Source organism: Chiloscyllium plagiosum, unplaced genomic scaffold, assembly GCF_037043375.1.
Source record: "Chiloscyllium plagiosum isolate Xiang-an unplaced genomic scaffold, Cpla_swu_hap1 HiC_scaffold_44, whole genome shotgun sequence".
In the NCBI taxonomy this organism is placed as follows: Eukaryota; Metazoa; Chordata; class Chondrichthyes; order Orectolobiformes; family Hemiscylliidae; genus Chiloscyllium; species Chiloscyllium plagiosum.
The window spans coordinates 10076543-10096483 of record NW_028270182.1 but is presented as its reverse complement, the minus strand read 5'-3'; the positions used below and the strand labels follow the sequence as shown (position 1 = coordinate 10096483).

General features: G+C 45.3%; 1 protein-coding gene across 2 annotated transcripts in view; it reads left to right on the top strand.

The window, feature by feature from the left end:
- LOC122544334 (polyunsaturated fatty acid 5-lipoxygenase-like) overlaps positions 1 to 19656 on the top strand; it is a 56719-nt gene extending 37063 nt beyond the window's left edge. For both annotated transcript variants that reach the window (XM_043683515.2, XM_087983071.1), the window contains exons 6-14: positions 722 to 891; positions 1702 to 1845; positions 3272 to 3475; positions 3637 to 3723; positions 6268 to 6437; positions 12264 to 12385; positions 16840 to 16940; positions 18244 to 18414; positions 19148 to 19656. In XM_043683515.2, coding sequence (XP_043539450.2) covers positions 722 to 891; positions 1702 to 1845; positions 3272 to 3475; positions 3637 to 3723; positions 6268 to 6437; positions 12264 to 12385; positions 16840 to 16940; positions 18244 to 18414; positions 19148 to 19327 — 1349 coding nt within the window. In that variant the 3' untranslated portion in view covers positions 19328 to 19656. The remainder of the gene's footprint in view (positions 1 to 721; positions 892 to 1701; positions 1846 to 3271; positions 3476 to 3636; positions 3724 to 6267; positions 6438 to 12263; positions 12386 to 16839; positions 16941 to 18243; positions 18415 to 19147) is intronic.
- Positions 19657 to 19941: the final 285 nt, after the last annotated feature.

Below are 19941 nucleotides of genomic sequence, written 5' to 3'. Positions count from 1 at the left end.
CGAACCATAATTGGGAACTGTATTAACTAATAGGAAAAGGCTGAGCTTGGGAATTCTGTAAGATCTTTTACAGTCCTCTCTTGGAATGCCACAGTTTTCTCCTCTGTTCTAATTCCATACTCCACACTACCTCACACACTCTTTCTCCTCCCCATTGGATTGCTAATCAGTTAAAAACAAGACTTAATTACACCCACCTCCTATCTCCCAGAGTTTCAAAACTCAAAGTCCCAATTTCTGTGGTGCTTATGTCAAAGCCATGTCGAGGTTGTACAGGACCTTGGTGAGGCCTCTTCTGGAGCACTGTGACCAGTTCTGGTCACCCAGTTTTAGGAAGGACATTATTAAGCCAAAGAGGGTTCAGAAGAGATTTACCAGGATGTTGCCGGGTATGGATGGGTTTGAGTTAGAAATGAGAGGCTGGAAAGTCTGGGACATTTTCACTAGAATGTAGAAGGTGGCCTTATAGGAGTTTATAAAATAATAAGTTGTACAGATAGAGTTAATGGTAGTTGCCTTTTCCCGAGGATGGAGGACTCCAAGACTAGGGGCACATTTTAAGGTGAGAGGAGAGAGATCTTAAAAAGACAGGAGAGGCAAACCTTTTACACAGACAGTGGCTCATGTGTGGAATGAGTGGCAGTGTGCTGCATCTCGAAGGAGTCCTGAGATTTTAACAAACGTCTTTATTCCCCGCCCATCTCACTCTCTTCCTGTCCAGACTTTGTGGTGAAACACTGGAAGGAGGACTGGTTTTTCGGATACCAGTTTAAGAACGGAAGCAACCCTTGTATGATCGAGAAGTGCAGGGAGATCCCAGAGAAATTTCCGGTGACAAACGAAATGGTCTGCCAATCCCTCGGAGGCTCCACACTGGAGGAAGAAATCAAGGTGAGCAGGCCTGAATGCACACATTGACTTTTACAACGTCAACAGTGACTACAGTTCCCAGAGGCAGGCAAAAGACGGAGTTAGATACAGAGTAAAGTTCCTTCTACACCATCCCCATTAAACACTCTCAGGACGGGGACAGCACAGGGTTAGATACAGAGTAAAGCTTCCTCTACACTGTCCCGATTAAACACTCCCAGGATGGAGACAGTGTAGGGTTAGATATAGAGTAAAACTCCCTCTACACTGTCCCCATCAAATTGCCGCACTACAGGGACAGCATGGGACTAGATAAAGGGTAAAGCTGCCTCTTAACTATCCCCACTAAACACGCCCAAGACAGGGACAGTACAAGGTTGGATACGGAGTAAAGCTCCTCCTACACTGTCCCATCGAACACTTCCAGGGGAGGGTTAGCACAGGGTGAGATACAGCGTAAAGCTCCATCTACACTGTCCCCATTAAACACTCCCAGGACAGAGACAGCACAGGGTTGAATACAGAGTGAATCTCCCTCTATACTGTCCCTATCCCAGGACAGGGACAGGATGGGGTTAGGTACAGAGTAAAGTTTCTTTTATACTGTTCCCCCATTCCAGGACAGGGACAGGATGGGGTTAGATACGGAGTAAAGCTCCCTATAGGCTCACCCCCATCAAACACTCCAGGGTCATGGACAGCACACAGGGTTGGATAAAGGGCTTCCTGTACGCTGTGCCCATCTCAGGACAGGGACAGGATGGGTGGGTTACTTGTTTGCCTGAATTCCTAATCTGTGTCAGGATCGCTAAAAACTATTGTTTCTCTCAGAAAGGAAACATTTACATTGTGGATTACAAGGTCTTGGATGGAGTTCCTGCCAATGTAATAAAGGGAGTCCCACAGTACATCGCAGCCCCAATTTGTCTCCTGTACCAGGATCCCGAGAACAGGCTGATGCCAATTGCTATCCAGGTAGGAGGCAGCACTGGGTGGGGTTCATTATTCACCCATCTTTCTCCAGAGAAGTGTCTCCACAGATGCCACCACTCTCCCCTTCACAACGTCGCAGTTGAGGGAGAAGGGTAGAGAGAAATAAAATAACAGACTCTGAGATAATCAGACAGAAGGAGCAGAGAGAGGTACTTGGACAACAGCAAAAAGAGCAAGAGGCTGAGGTTGGAAGGTAGAGAGCGCACAATGGAGAAAGAGAAAAACAGATAGACAGGGTATAGGTCAGTGGGATAGAGACAGAGCTCAAGAGAGCAAGGAGCAGATAGTCAAATGAGGAGACCTAGAAGAAAAACAGAAGAGAGGAAAGAGAGATAAATTTAAGCAGAACATTTTAATTCTTTTTTGGAGTGTGGCATCACTGGCAATGTCAGCATTTGTACCCATCTCTGTCCTTGGACTGATGGCTTGCTCAGTCATTTTAGAGTGCAGTTATGAGAAAACTACTGAAGACAGGAAAGTGTTGGAAATCACAGCAGGTCAGACAACATCTGTGCAGAGAGCTAGCTAATGCTTCGAGTCCAAACGACTCTTCATCAGAGCCATCTCGAGCCTAAACGTTAGCTTGCTCTCTCTAGTCTCTTTCTCCATGGAGGTCATCTGACCCTGCTGTGATTTCCAGAATTTTTTATCTCAGTACAGAGTCCAGCATCTGCAGTAATTTTTTCCTACTATGAGAAAACCATGTTGCTGTGGGTGTGGAGTCATTTGTAGGCCAGATGGGTAAGGAAAGGAGATTTCTTTCCCCAAAGGGGTTTAGTGAACCAGATGGGGTTTGTTCAGATTTCCAGCATCGGGATTTTTTTGGTTTTGTTTGATGTGATCACCCTCCCCTGGATCTGCATTTTAATCGTGAATTGATTTTTTTTTTTTAAAAGTTTAGATTTACAATTGAATTCAAAGTCAACCTTCCCTCTGAAGTGGAATGCTCCAAAGGGAAAGCTGGATCTCCAAATGACTATGCCAACTTACATTACCACTGCAACGCCATCTTCCCATTGGTCAGAATGCACAAAAGGGGCAGGGGAAGAGAGAACTTGAGCAATCCAGAATGACAGAAAAATCAGGGCGAGAAAGAAACTGGAAGAGAGAAAGTGAAAGAGATATACAATCAGAGATGGAGGGAAAAGAGTGAGCTAGAAAGGTGTGGGGGAGAGAGAGAGAGACAAGCAACATGAAAGAGAGAATGAAAGAATGTGAGAAAAGACAGTAGAAGGGACTGAAGAGAGAGACAGTACGAATTGATGGTTGGGGAAAGAGTTATATGAATCGGGAACATCAGGTGGTGTTGAGAAAGGCTCCTAATGGCCAGTTTTGGGGGGAATTGGCCATATAAACCTAGCTCAGCCTGCCACATGTCCTTATTTCTCAACCAACTCCACATTCACAGCTCCACCAAGTCCCAGGATGCGATAACCCAATTTTCCTGCCCACGGATCCCGAGAATGTCTGGCTCCTGGCGAAGATTTGGGTGCGGAGTTCCGAATTCCAGGTGCACCAGATAGTCTACCACCTGTGCGGGACCCACTTGCTGGGGGAGACGTTTTGCATTGCCACCCTGAGACAGCTGCCTGCCGTGCACCCCATTTTCAAGGTAAGGGGAAGGTGGGAGATTGCCGTGACACACACTCTCGGTACTCGACAAAACCTTCTGTGACCAGGGATCTACTTAGGGGGGCGCTCGCTGTCGGAAGCAAAGTCTGTGAGGATTAAATTGGCTTTGTGACATTATTGCCGTCTTCTCTCTGTTTTCAGCTCCTCACCCCACACACGAGGTACACACTGGAGATAAACACCCGGGCCAGAAGTGACCTCCTGGGCGAGGACGGTGTTATTGCCAGGGTGAGTCATCCCTTCTCTCTTCTCCTCTTCAAAATGTGCAATGGGTCCTTCCTTTAATCTCCCTTTAATCATGCTAGCAACGATAGCAACATAAACCTTTTATTGGGCTCAACCACTTGACAGACTCAGATTAAAAACTCAACCACTGACATTGAGTGAAGCTTAGGTCAAATGTTTCTGTTGGACAGGAGAATGGCTTTTTCTCTTTGAGTGTTGGAAGGCAAGCTCAAGATCATTGTAGACCTCCAGCAATGCACACGACCCTTGCCATCTTGACGATTCATTATGGCTTGGAAGTAAGGAAACTGCTCCACAGAACACCGTGTGTTAAATTGTTATCCATGCACCTTGTCATCTTCCAACTTCAGTTTCAAGATGATCTTATTTCTCAAAATGTTTTTCACACTCATGGGATGTGGGTGTCTGACTAGGCCAGAATTAATTGTTCACCCCTAATGACCCAGAGAGCAATTAAGATCGACACATTGGCTGTGGGTCTGGAGTGACATGTAGGCCAGACTGGGTAAGGCCAGCAAATTTCTTTCTCTGAAGGGCATCAGTGATTCAGACGATTTTATCAAGGGTTTTTTGAGACATTTAGGCAAGAATTGTTTTTTAAATTCAGGTTTTCAAAACTTGATTCAAATTTCACTATCTGCCACAATGGGATACAAACTCATGCCTGAGAACATTTAACCTAATGTTCTGGAGTACTAGAAATTACCATGACAACTCCACCACCATACCTCCCCGTGTTGAACGAGGCATTTAAGCATAGAGTCATACAGCATACAGACCCTTCGGCCCAACCAGTCCATGCCGAACGTAATCCCCAACTAAACTAGTCCCACCTGCCTCAACTTGGCCCATATCCCTCCAAACATTTCTTATTCATGTACTTATCCAAATGTCTTTAAACATTGTAACTGTACCCGCATCCACCACTTCCTCTGGAAGTTCATTCCACACATGAACCATTCTAAAAGAAATTACACCTCATGTCTTAGAGTCATAGAGTCATACAGATGTACAGGATGGAGACAGACCCTTCGGTTCAGTCTGTCCATGCCGACCAGATATCCCAACCTATTCTAGTCCCACCTGGCTGCACCCGGCCCGTATCCCTTCAAACCCTTCCTGTTCATATACCCAGCCAGATGCCTTTTAAATGTTGCAATTGTACCAGCCTCCACCAGTTCCTCTGGCAGCTCATTCCATACACATACCACCCTCTGCATGAAGAAGTTGCCCCTTAGGTCTCTTTTATATCTTTCCCCTCTCATCCTAAACCTATGCCCTCTAGTTCTGGACTCCCCCACCCCAGGGAAATGACTTTGTCTATTTATATTATCCATGCCCCTCATGATTTTATAAACCTCTCATAAGGTCACCCCTCAGCCTCCGACGCTCCAGGGTAAACAGTCCCAGCCTGTTCAGCCTCTCCGTATAGCTCAAATCCTCCAACCCTGGCAACATCCTTGTAAATCTTTTCTGAACCCTTTCAAGTTTCACAACACCTTTCCGATAGGAAGGAGACCAGAATTGCACACAATATTCCAACAGAGCCCTCACCAATGTCCTGTACAGTCTTTTTAAAATCTTTTTCCTCTCACCTTAGAAATATGCCCCCTCATCTTGAAATCCCCTACCCTAGGGAAAAGACACCTGCCATTCACCTTATCTAAATCCCTGATGATTTTATAAACCTCTATAAGGTCACCCCTTCAACCTCCTACGCTCCAGTGAAAAAGTGCCAGCCTATCCAGCCTTTCTCTGTAACTCAAACCTTCATTACCTGCCAACACTGGCAAATCTATTCCGAATCCTCACCAGATTAATATGTCCTTTCTATAACAGTAGAAATAAGAACTAAACACAGTACTCTAAAAGTGGCCTCGCCAATGTCCTGTCCAACCTTAACATGATGTCCCAATTCGTATACTCAAAAAGGACTGAGTAATGAATGCAAGCGCGTGCTGAAAGCCTTCTTAACCACCCTGTCTCTGTGACACAAATTTCAAAGCATTATGTACCTGAACCCCTGGGTCTGTCTGTTTTTCAACACTACCCAAGGGTTGAGAGTGTGGTGCTGCAGAAGCACAGCAGGTCAGGCAGCATCTGAGGAGCCGGAGAATCGACGTTTCGGGCATAAGCCCTTCCTGGTTTATAAACCCATCCAATTCATGTACCCATTCAAATATCTTTTAAATGTTGCAATTGTACCAGCCTTCACCACTTCTTCTGGCAGCTTGTTCCATACACCCACCACCCTCTGTGTGAAAAAGTTACCTTTTTAAATCTTTCCCCTCTCACCCTAATCCTCTGCCCTCTAGTTTTGGACTACCCTACCCTGGGGAAAAGACCTTGGCTATTCACTTGGACTCTATGGCTCTATGCTCCTTGGTAACCACTGGTGTCTGAGAGCTTGCAACCCCAGTATTTTAGCGGGGTGGCAACTCCCTGTTTGGAAAGCTCTGTACCAGTGCATATAAATGCAGGAATAGGGAATCTGACACTATACCTTTGTTCATTTCTGTTCTCAAGGTGGTTGCCTCAGGAGGCATTGGTCAGGATGTCATTGCACAAAAAGGGATGCAATTGTTCACCTATCAGGCCATGTGCCTGCCAGACAACCTGAAGGAACGAGGGACTGAAGGGTTAAAGGAATACTATTATCAAGAGGATGGTCTCCAACTCTGGTTTGCAATTAATAAGTAAGTTCCTGCGAAGAATCAGGGAGTTGGATTCTTTAATTTGCTTTTATTGATGGGAAGTGTATGCTGACAAGGCTTATGTGAGTGGTTAGCAATGAGCTGCCTTCTTGAATTGTTGCAGCCCATGCCGTGGTGTTGATTCACCCATAATGCCTTTGGGACAGGGCTATCAAGGGTTTTGATTCAACAACAAATAGGAATGGCCAACGTACTGCAAAGATCAGGATTGGGTGTTGCTTGGAGGGGAATGCGAAGGGGGTGGTATTCCCATGTATCCGCTGCCCTTGTCCTTCTAGATGGTCGAGATTGTGGGTTTGGAAGGTTCTGCTGAATGTGCCAAGGAGTCCATTCACAGTGGATGGAGGATGCGGGGGTTGTGGGGGGAATGGGGCAAATAGAACGTTTCAAAGACAATTGAGTATAGGAATTGGGATGTCGTGTTGAGCTTGTACAGGATGTTGGTGAGGCCTGTTCCAGAGTACTGTGAGGAGTTTGAATCATTAGTGTATGGGGAAATAAGTAGCGTATGCTATTGTAATGATCACTCTGTTAATTAAGCATTGAAATCTGAGACTTGGATCGGAGATGCAGTTTGAAAGGATAATAACTGCCTGGTTAAAATCTTCTAGCATTGTCTATATGTGATGGAAACACATTCGCTGTGGCCTTGACGGCTTTCTGTATTAGAAGTGAATGTTGGTTATTTTGAAAAGAACTTTTGTTCTTAACCTATGCCTGTTGTCCTGTTCCATTGTAAATACTGTGGTGTCTGGGAAACAAATGCTTTCCATTGTGTATCATGGCTCTGTGTATGATGGAGTACCAATAGTTAATGAGAAAATCGATAACTTGTTTTTATTCTGCCTCTATATGAGCCCAAACACCTCAGTTGTCAACATAAATACGGACAGTATTGTTGTTATATGACTGAATCAGTTTCGGAAATGAGAATGGAAAAGGGGCCCTGGAGAACCCAATTACAGTCCCTGTAGATCAAACAGAAGCCCTCCAAGACAATTTCAACGGAGCATGAGAGAGATCCTTTAGTGCATGTTATATATGCTACCCACTGCTGCCGCTGTGTGTTGGTGGTGAAGGGATTTGATGCTGATGTAGGTAGAAAGTTGCTTAATCCTGAATTACCAGAACCATACATTTATTCCCTGACTTTAACATCGGAATGCGATCACAGGTTCTTGATAAGTGCGCATCACTGCAACTGCAATCTTGCCTCCTTCTCAGTCTTGTTAATCGTTCAAGATGTTGCATAAGGCATAGGGCCTGAAAGGGTTCATATGAAGCCTTTACATCGCTCTACATAAATGATTAACTCTGGGAGGTGCTGCTAATAATTTGTTCTATGTTGTTTATCAACTGTTTCCTTCTACAATCATTTATCATAGGTTTAGTTACTATCTATTAGGTGGTAACAATATCTCTTAATCTAGTGCTAATGTAGTCAAACTAGTCCTAACATCATGTAACCTGTTATCTTACGATTATGTCGTAAACACTTTTTTGTTCCTCCAGTACCTGCATTGTTTTGGAGGTGTATCAGAGGTTAAACCATCACCATTCAATTCTACAAAGAGCAGCTAGACTAGAATTACAAAAAGGGGAATTCTACCCATAGAAGATACTAGCTGAATCAAGTGTCAGCTGTGGGCACCTCTTACAACACAATAAATTAGGGGGAACTGATGTGTAGATAGAGGGGGGAAAAAAACTATTTCTTTTGGGTGTGGAGTCAACAGCTAGAGAACATAGCCTAAATGTTACAGCCAAGTTTTTCAGAATATAATTCAAAAACATATTGATTATAATCTGCAGAGGCAGAAAAGAAGATAGGAGTAGTTAGATAGTTCTTCAAACAAGCCGTCAGAAAAATAATGGGTTGAGTAGGCTCCTTCTGTATCAATCACTGGTCTGATCACTGGACCTTCTTGGCTATCCTCTTGTGAAGGATATGGGGAAGAAGGGACGAGAATCAATCACAGAGATGACCATTCAGAGAAAGGTCAGTCCTGTAAGTAGGATCGACGGAATCAATGAGGAATTCCTCCTCCAATCACAGGCTCCTGCGCCCCACCAGCAGCCAACACAGGAGAAGAAGAGAAACAACGAGCAGGCAGGACAGGAATTGATGGCCGTAAGAGGCTTGCCAAGGCAGAGGGAGGGTTTGTGGCCTTTTGCTATCACTCAAGAGGAATGTGGTTCAGTGGTTAGCACTGCTACCTCACAGCATTAGGGATCTGGGTTTGATTCCAGCCTTGTGCGACTGACTGTGTGGAGTTTGCACGTTCTCCCTGTGTCTGCGTGGGTTTCCTCCAGGTGCTCTGGTTTCCTCCCACAGTCCAAAGATGTGCAGATTAGGTGAATTGGCCATGCTAAATTGCTCATAGCATTCAGGGATGGGTAGGTTAGGTGCAATAGTCGGGGTAAATGTAGAGGCATGGGTTTGAGTAGGTTACTCTTTGGAATGTCAGTGTGGATTTGTTGGGCTGACTGGCTGTTTCCACAGTAGGGATTCCATGATTCTAGGAGGGATTGGGCGTGTGTTTTATTAGGGGTTTTGGTGCCTTTTTGCAGGGGATGTTGGAGTGCAGAGGAGGCAGCTGAAAGTGGCCAACTGGGGAAGGAACAGATCCCAAGATAAGATGGGGTCATAGAATCATAGAATCCCTACAGTGTGGAAATAGGCCATTTGGCCCAACAAATGCACACCGTCCCTCCAGAGAATAACCCACCCAGACCCATTCCCCAATGCTATTGCTCTATATTTCCCCAAAATTTGCACTTAGCCTACACATCTCGGAACACTAGGGGCAATTTAGTATGGCGGGGTTGGAAGGCAGGAAGAGGCTGCAAAGTGTAGGGTGGGGCGATGGAGGCCGAAAATGGGGAAACAGGGAGGATGCTAGGGCAGAGAGAGGCTACAAAGTGAGGGTGGAAGGGGCTGCAAGTAGGAAGAGGGAGGCTGCAATGGGTGGAGGGAGAAAGAGAGAGAGAGAGAGCCTGCAAGAAGTTGAGTGAAAGCTATCAAGAGGACAGGACAGTTAAAACCTGTTAACAATAGAACAAGCAGCTAACTGGGAGCCAGGAAACCATGAAAACGCACAGGTAATGAATGCCTTGCAATTGAATATGGAATCTCCAGCTTGAAAGTGCAAGATTCTCAGAGCTATTGTAAGGGGAAATAAGTAGTCCACGCTACTGTAATAATCACACTGTTAATTATGAATTTAAATCTGAGATTTGGCTCTGAGATGCAGTTTAAAAGAGTAGGAAATGCATGGTTAAAATCTTCCAACATTGTGTATATGTGATGGAAACACATCTGTGCCCTCACTTGTCTATGGAAAATGTGCTTTCTGTGTTAGAAGCGACCTTAACCTATGCCTGTGTCCTGCACCATGGCAAATACTGTGCTCTCTGGGAAACTAATGTTATCCTTGTGTACCGTGGCTCCATGTGTGATGGAGTATCAATAATGAATGTGGAAATTAATAGGTTATTCTTATTCTGTCTTTATTTGAGCCTAATTCATCAACATAAGTACAGACAGTATTGTTGCTGTGTGACCGAATCAGTTTCAGAAATGAGTCAGTGAGAATGGAAAAAGAGCCCCGGAAAACCAAAATACAGCCCCTGAAAATCAGAAAGACGCCCTCCAAGAAAATTTCAAAACATTTTGCCATCCAGAAAAAGCTTATTTTGAGACCTCGTTGGCTAGTGGTACCATGTGAAGACTGGGTGCCACTTGTACAAGTAGTTAAATTCCGTGTTGAAATGGCTGAAATAACTCTGCAGATTTTTGATGTAAGGTTCATTTCCAGACGTTTTGTGACCCTACTAGGTAACATCTTGTTTTAAAAAATTCTCAAGGTCAGGTTCGTAGGAGAGTAGTCTGACACAGAACAAACGACCAAGAGGCGAGTCTGCTAGAATATGGGCATTTTATTCCCCGCAGCGTCGCCAGAACGGGTCTGGCTTATACTCACTCTACATGTTACCAAAACTGGGAGCCGTCAGTTCTCGTAGAGCGGTTGCCAACAACCCACGCTCGGCGGTTAAACGTAACCCCGGAGCAGACTCACCGAACTGGAGACTTTTCCAGCTGATATACTCTTTTCCAGATATAAACATTCATGTGAACAACAGAGCAAGGCTAAAAAACACATTCCATTCTGGTTACATACAGATAAGAAGATTCACACGGGGAGGTGTGTAATAAGATTCACACGGGACTAAGCAACACCTCCATTCCGGTTAGATTCACACATGTATTGGGACATAATTTTTAACCGTTTCACCACATTCCACTGCTTGGAATTTTACACCACATTCCACTGCTTGGCCCAATACATGTGTTACATTATGCTTAATTCAGTTCAATTCGTTTCAGTTAATTTCAGTTCAGTTTCAGGTCTGTTCAGTTCAATTCAATTGTGTTCAATTCAGTTCCGTCCATTTCAATTCAATTTAGCTCAGTTCCATTTTGTTCCGTTCAATTTGATTCACTTCAGTTCCACTCAGTTCAGTTCAGTTCAATCCCATTCAATTCTGTTAACTCCGCTTACATGCCCACATCCTCCGCTGTACCCCAGGCAAGGGGTTCTTCGGCAGGACTGGGATCCTCTCTCAAACAAACTGCCACGTACATGCCCACATCCATGCCATCCCGGGACGGTCGGGACCTCCACAGTTTGTTCTTCTGGTTTCTTAGTCTTTTTCCAAAACATTGTTCAGTATCAAAATCTCTCCTCAATTGCGATTGACCCTGCTCGACTACGCCAAATGTTTTAAAAAATTCTCAAGGTCAGGTTCGTAGGAGAGTAGTCTGACACAGAACAAACGACCAAGAGGCGAGTCTGCTAGAATATGGGCATTTTATTCCCCGCAGCGTCGCCAGAACGGGTCTGGCTTATACTCACTCTACATGTTACCAAAACTGGGAGCCGTCAGTTCTCGTAGAGCGGTTGCCAACAACCCACGCTCGGCGGTTAAACGTAACCCCGGAGCAGACTCACCGAACTGGAGACTTTTCCAGCTGATATACTCTTTTCCAGATATAAACATTCATGTGAACAACAGAGCAAGGCTAAAAAACACATTCCATTCTGGTTACATACAGATAAGAAGATTCACACGGGGAGGTGTGTAATAAGATTCACACGGGACTAAGCAACACCTCCATTCCGGTTAGATTCACACATGTATTGGGACATAATTTTTAACCGTTTCACCACATTCCACTGCTTGGAATTTTACACCACACATCTTCAGTGGGCCTCAGGTGAAGCAATGCTGAAAATTCCGGCTTTCTATTTATATGTTTGGGTTTCTTTGGGTAGGTGGTGTCATTTCCTGTGGTGAAGGCACTTCCAGTTCCTTTTCTCAGGGGGTGGTAGATGGGGTCTAACTCGATATGTTTGTTGATAGAGCTCCGGTTGGAATGCCATGCTTCTAGGAATTCTCAAAACTCGCTATAACTCTGCAGAGGCCAGTATCCCGTCGCCAAGTCATCCTTTGACACTGATCCAACTCCCTCAGAGCCAACTCTCAGAATAAACGGAACCTCTGACACTCCCGTTTGTATCTGTCAGCCAGGGCTCCCTGCTTGGACCAGATTAACAGCCCCAGTCAGGGAACACTCATTCTATGAGGTCCAGCTGGCTGATCTTGTTACAATCATTACAATATCCATGATTGCAGGTTCCAGGAAATCTCTTGTTCGCTATGGAGGGCTTGGTAGGCCCTCTATCCCTCAAAAGAGCCAACGCTGAGCAAGAGAAAACTATATTTAATACCCATTTTGATCCCCAGATACGTCAAAGGCATTACAGAGCTCTACTACAAAACTGACCAGGATGTTCTTCAGGACACCGAACTACAGGCTTGGATTAAAGATCTGGCACAGGACGGATTTCAGGAGCTTCCAGGAATTGGTAACTGAAAACAACTGTTTGAGGAATAATTGGGAAGAGGATATAGAGTGAGGAAGTACAAAAGCTCCATGTGGACCAGCAGATAGCAAGATGGGGAAATAAGTAGTCTATGGTACTGAAATGATTACTCTGTTAATAATGAATTTAAATCTGAAATTTGGATCTGAGATGCAATTTAAAAGGGTAGTAACTGTCTGGCTAAAATCTTCTAGTATTGTGTATATGTGATAAAAACACATTCACTGTTCCCGATGTCAGGAACCTGGGCTTGATTCTAGCCTCGGGCAACTGTGTGGAGTTTTCTTGTTCTCCTGGTGGGTTTCCTCCAGGTCCTCCCAGTTGCCTCCCACAGTCCAAAGACGTGCAGGTTAGGGTGGGTTGGCCGTACTGAAATTGTCTGTAGTGTTCAGGGATGTGCAGATTGGGTGGATTAGCCATATTAAATATGGGGTTGCAGGAAATGGTGGGGGGGCTGGGCTTTGATGGGATGCTCTTCAGAGGATTGGTATAGACTCAATGGGCCAAATGGCCTACTTCTGCATTGTAGAAGTGTTATGATCCTATGATCAGTCTGATTTGTAGAATAGTTAGGGTGTGGATTGTAATAGCATCTTTGTTGCAAATTTTGTTGTGTATTGGGGCAGCACGGTGGCTCAGTGGTTAGCACTGCTGCCTCCCGGCGCCAGGGACCCAGGTTTGATTCCAGCCTTGGGCGACTGTCTGTGTGGAGTTTGCACATTCTCCCGGTGTCTGCGTGGGTTTCCTCCAGGTGCTCCTGTTTCCTCCCATAGTCCTGTGCAGCTTTGGGTGGATTGACCAAGCTATAATGTCTAGGAAATTACAGGTTAGGTGGATTGGTTATGCTATAGTGTCCAGGGATGGGAAGGTGGTGGGATGTCTTCGGAGAGTCAGTGTGGATTTGAGGGAAAAAATGACCTGTTTCCACGTTGTAAAGATTCTAATTCATTGATTTGTTTTACATTTTAAATATCTGATTTACCTCAGGACAATGCAGCAAAGACACTAGTATAACTCTACAAGAGATTTATTTGCAGTGCTTTAAAATATCACAGCACTCTCAGAATTTCTGCACATGTTTCTCAGCTTGGGCTTCTCACATCTTTTTAGAAGCTTTTTGTGTACATTAGCTTTGACAGGCTACACCAGGTTTAATCAGTTTAACACAATCAAAAACAGATCAATTAAACCATTGAACATTACAGTTTTGTCAGTTCCCCAAAATCGTTAAATGTGCCCATTTAGAGTAGGTTTCCATTTTAGTCTCTAGAATATGTTCAACTGGGAGAGTTCCATAAGCAATTCATGTGGCCAGAATATCTTAGCAAGGGGATAATTGGAAGAGAAAAATATCAGGAGAAAGTGAGGACTGCAGATGCCAGATGTCAGAGTCGAGGTTCCTGATGAAAGGCTTATGCCCGAAATGTCGATCCTGCTGCTCCTCGGATGCTGCCTGACTGCTGTGCTTTTCCATGCACCACACTCTCAACAGAGAAAACTGTCACGTTTACTATTCCAGGTGATGCCTGTTTGTTTACGGAGTTAATTGTGGCTGAACAATCTGTGCACGGTCACCCGTTTTGCTCCTATCTTAAGAATACTATTCAGGTGATGATGATGATGGAAGGTGGATAAGGCGTGTGCAACCATTGGCGTGTGGGAGATTTGTCCTCAGCTCTGTCGTGGGCATGGTGGATGTTTGAATATCAGTCTCCCAGACTAAACAGGACAATTTCAAAAAGATTGACGTTGCCAAATACAGTGGAAGTTCATTATAATTTCGAAGTTGGGTTCCAAAAATTGAAACCATGTTAGAGCTGGGCTGGGTTGGAGCTGGACTGGGTTAGTTTGGGTAACTTTGTCGGCATGGATGAGTTGGGCTGTATGACCCCCTAACTCTATGGACCACCTTATAGCTGTGGTCGCCCAGTTACAGTAAGATTGAATTCTAGCTGCACCAATTAAACGTGGACCACATTGACAAGAAAACACCTCAGTTCAAGGAGCAAAATGGAGATTTAGATAAAGATTTTCCTCCTTTGGGAGCCATGAGATCCCCTCTGCTAAAGTGAGTTCTTGCTATATGAGTTGAAACTTTATTGCTGGAACAGCACAGCAGGTCAGGCAGCATCCAGGGAACAGGAGATTCGACGTTTCGGGCACAGGCCCTTCTTCAGTTTCCTGAAGAAGGGCCTGTGCCCGAAACGTCGAATCTCCTGTTCCCTGGATGCTGCCTGACCTGCTGTGCTGTTCCAGCAATAAAGTTTCAACTTTGATCTCCAGCATCTGCAGACCTCACTTTCTCCTCTTGCTATATGAACCTTGTTTGTAAAGGACTTCCACTGAATAATAAAAACTTCTGTTAATCTAATAATACAAGCAATCAATTCACATTTCTATAGCACCTTTAATATCTCACACTGAGGTCTTGTGGAGAAATGGGTCATGTTCCTGGTCCTCGGTAAGAAACGCTGAAAATGTGTTGCTGGAAAAGCGCAGCAGGTCAGGCAGCATCCAGGGAACAGGAGAATCGATGTTTCGCGCATAAGCCCTTCTTCAGGAATGAGGAACGTTTGTCCAGCAGGCTAAGATAAAAGGTAGGGAGGAGGGACTTAGGGGAGGGGTGTTGGAAATGTGATAGGTGGAAAGAGGTCAAGGTGAGGGTGATAGGTCAGACTGGGGTGGGGGCGGAGAGGTCAGGAAGAAGATTGCAGGTTAGGAAGGCAGTGCTGAGTTCGATGGTTTTGACTGAGACAAGGTGGGGGGAGGGGAAATGAGGAAACTGGTGAAATCCGAGTTCATCCCTTGTGGTTGGAGGGTTCCTAGGCGGAAGATGAGGCGCTCTTCCTCCAACCGTCGTGTTGTTGTGGTCTGGCGATGGAGGAGTCCAAAGACCTGCATATCCTTGGTGGAGTGGGCCTTTGCAGGTCTGTGAGAGTGTTGTCCTGAGCTGGGGGTAGGTAGAGTTGCAGGGAATGTAGGTAGCGGCACATGGCTGCAAGCGTGGAGAGGAGGATCCGGAGGGAGGTCTGTTGCTGGAGGCTTCGGGTTTGTTGTAGGTACTGGTTGTCCTGGTTGGGTCCAAGTAAGAAACATCTGGTTCAAGACTCACAATGTGCCCACTGCCCACAGGTTGAGTGTTTAGGACTCAGTTCAACAAGCTGACAATCAATTTGAGAAATAATTCCACCAACTCCCCACAAACCCCCAAAGTGAAAAACATTGCACTTGAAGATGCAGAAAAATATATATTAAACCATCCCTTGCACCAGGAGCATCATTAAAACCAAACTTGACTCCAAGACACACAATGAGCTATAAAGTTAAAAATGCCACAACACCAGGTTATAGTCCAACAGGCTTATTTGGAAGCATTAGCTTTTGGAGCGCTGCTCCTTCATCAGGAGTACAAGATCATCACACACACTACAACCACCTGATGAAGGAGCGTCGCTCCGAAAGCTAGTGCTTCCAAATAAATCTGTTGGACTCTAACCTGGTGTTGTGGGATTTTTAACTTGGTCCACCCCAGTCCAACACCGGCACGTCTACATAATGAGTTATAAAGGAGAGGTGTTTGACAGCTTGGTCAACGAGGTGAGTCTTCAGGAACATTTTTAAGGAAGAAAGGGAGAACTGTAGACAGTGTAGTAGGGAATCACCAAGCTTAGGGACCAGGCAGCTGTAGACAGTGTAGCAGGGAATCACCAAGCTTAGGGACCAGGCAGCTGTAGACAGTGTAGCAGGGAATCACCAAGCTTAGGGACCAGGCAGCTGTAGACGTGGCTGCTAATAGTGAAGTGAAGCAGACCAAAATTGGAGCAGACCTTGGAGGCCTTGAAGGAAGGTAGAAAATCATGGGGTGGGTGTTTTGAGCACAGGTCCTTCTTTGAGCACACACCAACCCATGTCTGAAGGGAAACTAAGGAAATTGCTTAATCCAGACAGTAACGTTTGGTACCGAAATGAGTGGTTGAGACAAATAGCAAAGGTATATTCAAAGGGGAGCTGGATATGTCCACAAAGGAGGGGGGAAGGGGCGGGTGTGTTGATAGCGTGGCTGACGGGAAGTTTGCAAAAAAGAGTTGGGTAAAATGACTTGCTTCCACTCTCCATGAAAGCAAATAATGTTGCAGTCCCAGAGAATAATCTTTCATTCGATCCGAGGGTCTACCACACTTCAGGTGAAGTTGAGGCCCGCACCGCTTTCATGGTGACCTCAACTGGTACAAGGGAGGAACCCTGATCTGTTGGTGTTACACCAGATCATAAACCAGCCAACTGAACTAACCAGCCCCCTACCTTCCAATTGACCAAGGAAAGCAAAACAAAGGGCCTTTGCAACAGTGGCATACCTTAAGTGAAACCCTTGTGTCTCCTCTACTCTGACTTCATGTTCTGTTAGACTAATTGAACTTTTCATGGGGTCCTTTCAGGAATCCTGTCAGCCCTTCGCACCCGAGAAGAGATGTGCAAGTTCCTCACCATGGTGATCTTCACCTGCTCTGCTCAACATGCTGCAGTAAATAATGGGCAGGTAAGGACTCGCCGCCATCTTTGTTTCATTCAACTCTCACTGTCAAGTTGACCCAAGTGGGATGAGTGTGGAGCACGTGAGTTAGGGTGTGGGTACTGACCAGGGAAGGTTGTGGGCGTGGGTAAGAATCTAGAGTTAGGTCATGTCAGTTACGGCTCACTGGGCAGCACACAAGTCTCTGCACAATATTGGAATCCCTACATTACTGAAAGAGACCATTCAGCCCATTGAGTCTGAGTCAGCCCTCCAAAGAGCATCCTAACCAATCCCCATGGCCGCCTATTTCCCATGGCTAACACACCTAGCCTGAACATCCCCGGACACTGCGTTCATTATAGCATGGCCAATTCCCCCCTAACTTGCACATCTTTTGATTGTGGGAAGAAACCTGAGCACCCAGAGGAAACCCACGCAGACACTGGGAGAATGTACAAACTCCACACAGTCGCCCGAGGCTGGAACCGAACCACCGTGCCACCCTGTTGCACACTCAAATCCCACTCTTGGGCTTGGGCCCTCTGTGTCATACTCTGGGGGAGTACAGCACTATCCAAAAGGGCTGCCTTTCAGATGACATGTTAACCCAAGGCCCCAGCTGCCTACTTGAGTGGGTAGAGAAAATCCAGCAGCCACTGTTTTGAAGGAGAACAGGGAGGTTCTCCCCGTGTACTGGGTCAACATCCATCCCACAGTCAATGTCACAAATAGACACCATTACTGTGATGCTGTGTCTGGGACCTTGCTGCACACATCTTGGATGTTGCCTTTCCTATATTGCAGCATTGGCTACTCTTCAGAACAAAATCTACTTGATTGGCTGTGGACTACTTTCAGACATCCGGTGGCTGTGAAAAGGGATACATAAATGTACATCCTGTTCTTTATTGAAAGTGGGTGAGGTCAGGTGGGATGGGAGGCAAAGAGACGAGGGGACTTTTGCTAATGCTGTGTCCTGACGTCCTTCCTTGCTGCTGGTACAGAACCAGCGAAAGTTACAACGCAGAGGGAGGTGCTTTGGCCCATCCAGCCTGTGCTTGCTCTCTGAAAGTGGCCGACTCAGGATTCTACTTCCGAACCCGGCCAGGCATTTCATATCTGAAAAGTGTAAGAACTCTCTGAGAACTAACCCATCTCTGTTCAAGTTAAACTGATATTCCCCTTGTTACTGATTCACCAACGTAAGGAAACAGCATTTCCACTCCTAATACCAAAATCTTTCATCATTCTGGGCAAACAAACCATATCTATTGATGCATGTACTTTTCTCTATGACCCTTGATCTTTGACCTCCTTCTCTTGGCAGTATGATTGGTCGTGTTGGGTACCAAACAGCCCCTGTACAATGAGACAACCTCCCCCAGTCAGAAAGGACAACATTTTGATTGAGAACCTCATGGAAACTTTGCCAGACATGAGTCAGTCTGCTGTGCAGATGGCATTCACCTGGCACCTGGGCAGACCACTTCCCAACAAGGTGAGCCAGTGATCAGTCCTCCTGAAAGTGAGGTCTCTTAATGTAAACAGTCACAGGAGTGTTGTGTGGATGTATGCTGCCTGCATCAGACACACACACACATACAGATACTCACAGACACAGACACACACACACAGACTAATTAACACACAGGTGCACATGCACACACCCACACAGACATATACAGGTAGAGACATACACACATACAAATACTAACATTCACACATACAGATGCTAACAGGCACACAGAAACTAACATACATGCACAGACGCACACACAGACACATACTAACACACATGCAGATACTAACACACGCAAAGATACACATACAGGCATGCACACATACAAACACATTCTTACACAGACATATACAACCTTACATACACACAGATATACTCAGAGATACACACACTCACACACATACATATACGTGCATTCTCTCACATGTACACATTCAAACACATATATTTGCTCTTACACACTCACTCACAGTCACACACACTCTCACAAATACACACACAGTTACACAGAAATACACACTCTTTCACATAGAAACATACTAGCACACACTCTCATACGCACTCTTTGTCTCTTTCTGTCTCTCACACACACGCGCACGCACATGCTCTCTCTCACACACAATGGTTGGACAAGTGAAAGTGAAGAGGAGTTGTCTTACAAATGACTCTCGCACGATTCGCATTTTTCTAAATAAAATAATATTTATTTCAGATATTACTAGGCTCTTTTGATGAGGAATACTTTACAGAGGAAACGGCCAAGCAAATCATCGCAGAGTTTCAGAAAGATCTGGCGCAGATTGAGAAGCGAATTCTGGAGCGTAACAAAGGATTGCTTCTGTCATACGAGTACCTGCAACCGTCCAACATCGAGAACAGCATCAGCATCTGAGTCTTCACTTACAGCTCCTTTGCAATTCGACCAGGACTGATCAGAATCGAGCCACCATCAAATAGAATATTATACACCCTCGGGAGAAGGCTGGATGGAGGAATTTCACTTCCCAGCACAACCCCTCCTGCTCTGTGGGGAACTATCCTCCAGGATTGGTGTGGAATCTCCAGACATTGACAATTAATTTCCAGGACACTGCCCTATGCGACCCTGGGGTGATATTGGTATTAAAGAAAGCTCTTGTGTTTGTCATTTTCTTTTAATACTTTACTATGCATAAAATGATTCAAAACTTGGAATAAAATGATACTTGACTGACAATCAAACATTGGGTAAGGAGTTCTGTTTTTGCTTTCCAACTGGCAAAGGAAGGCGGTAGATCACAGGGATGAATGCATTGCCAATAAATCAATCCAGGAATAGAGGTAGTTGCAGTAGGCAGCGATACCAAGCACTCAGCAAAGCCTCCCAGTTTATGGTGCGAGTCTCTCTACAGAACCTGAGGGTGTTCTCTAGAATGGAAAGTGCTCGTTACCTGCAGTGGCTGTGGTGATGTGCACCTCAGGGTATTGTTGGTGGTTTTATTGTAGTCTGGACATTCAGTGTCACCT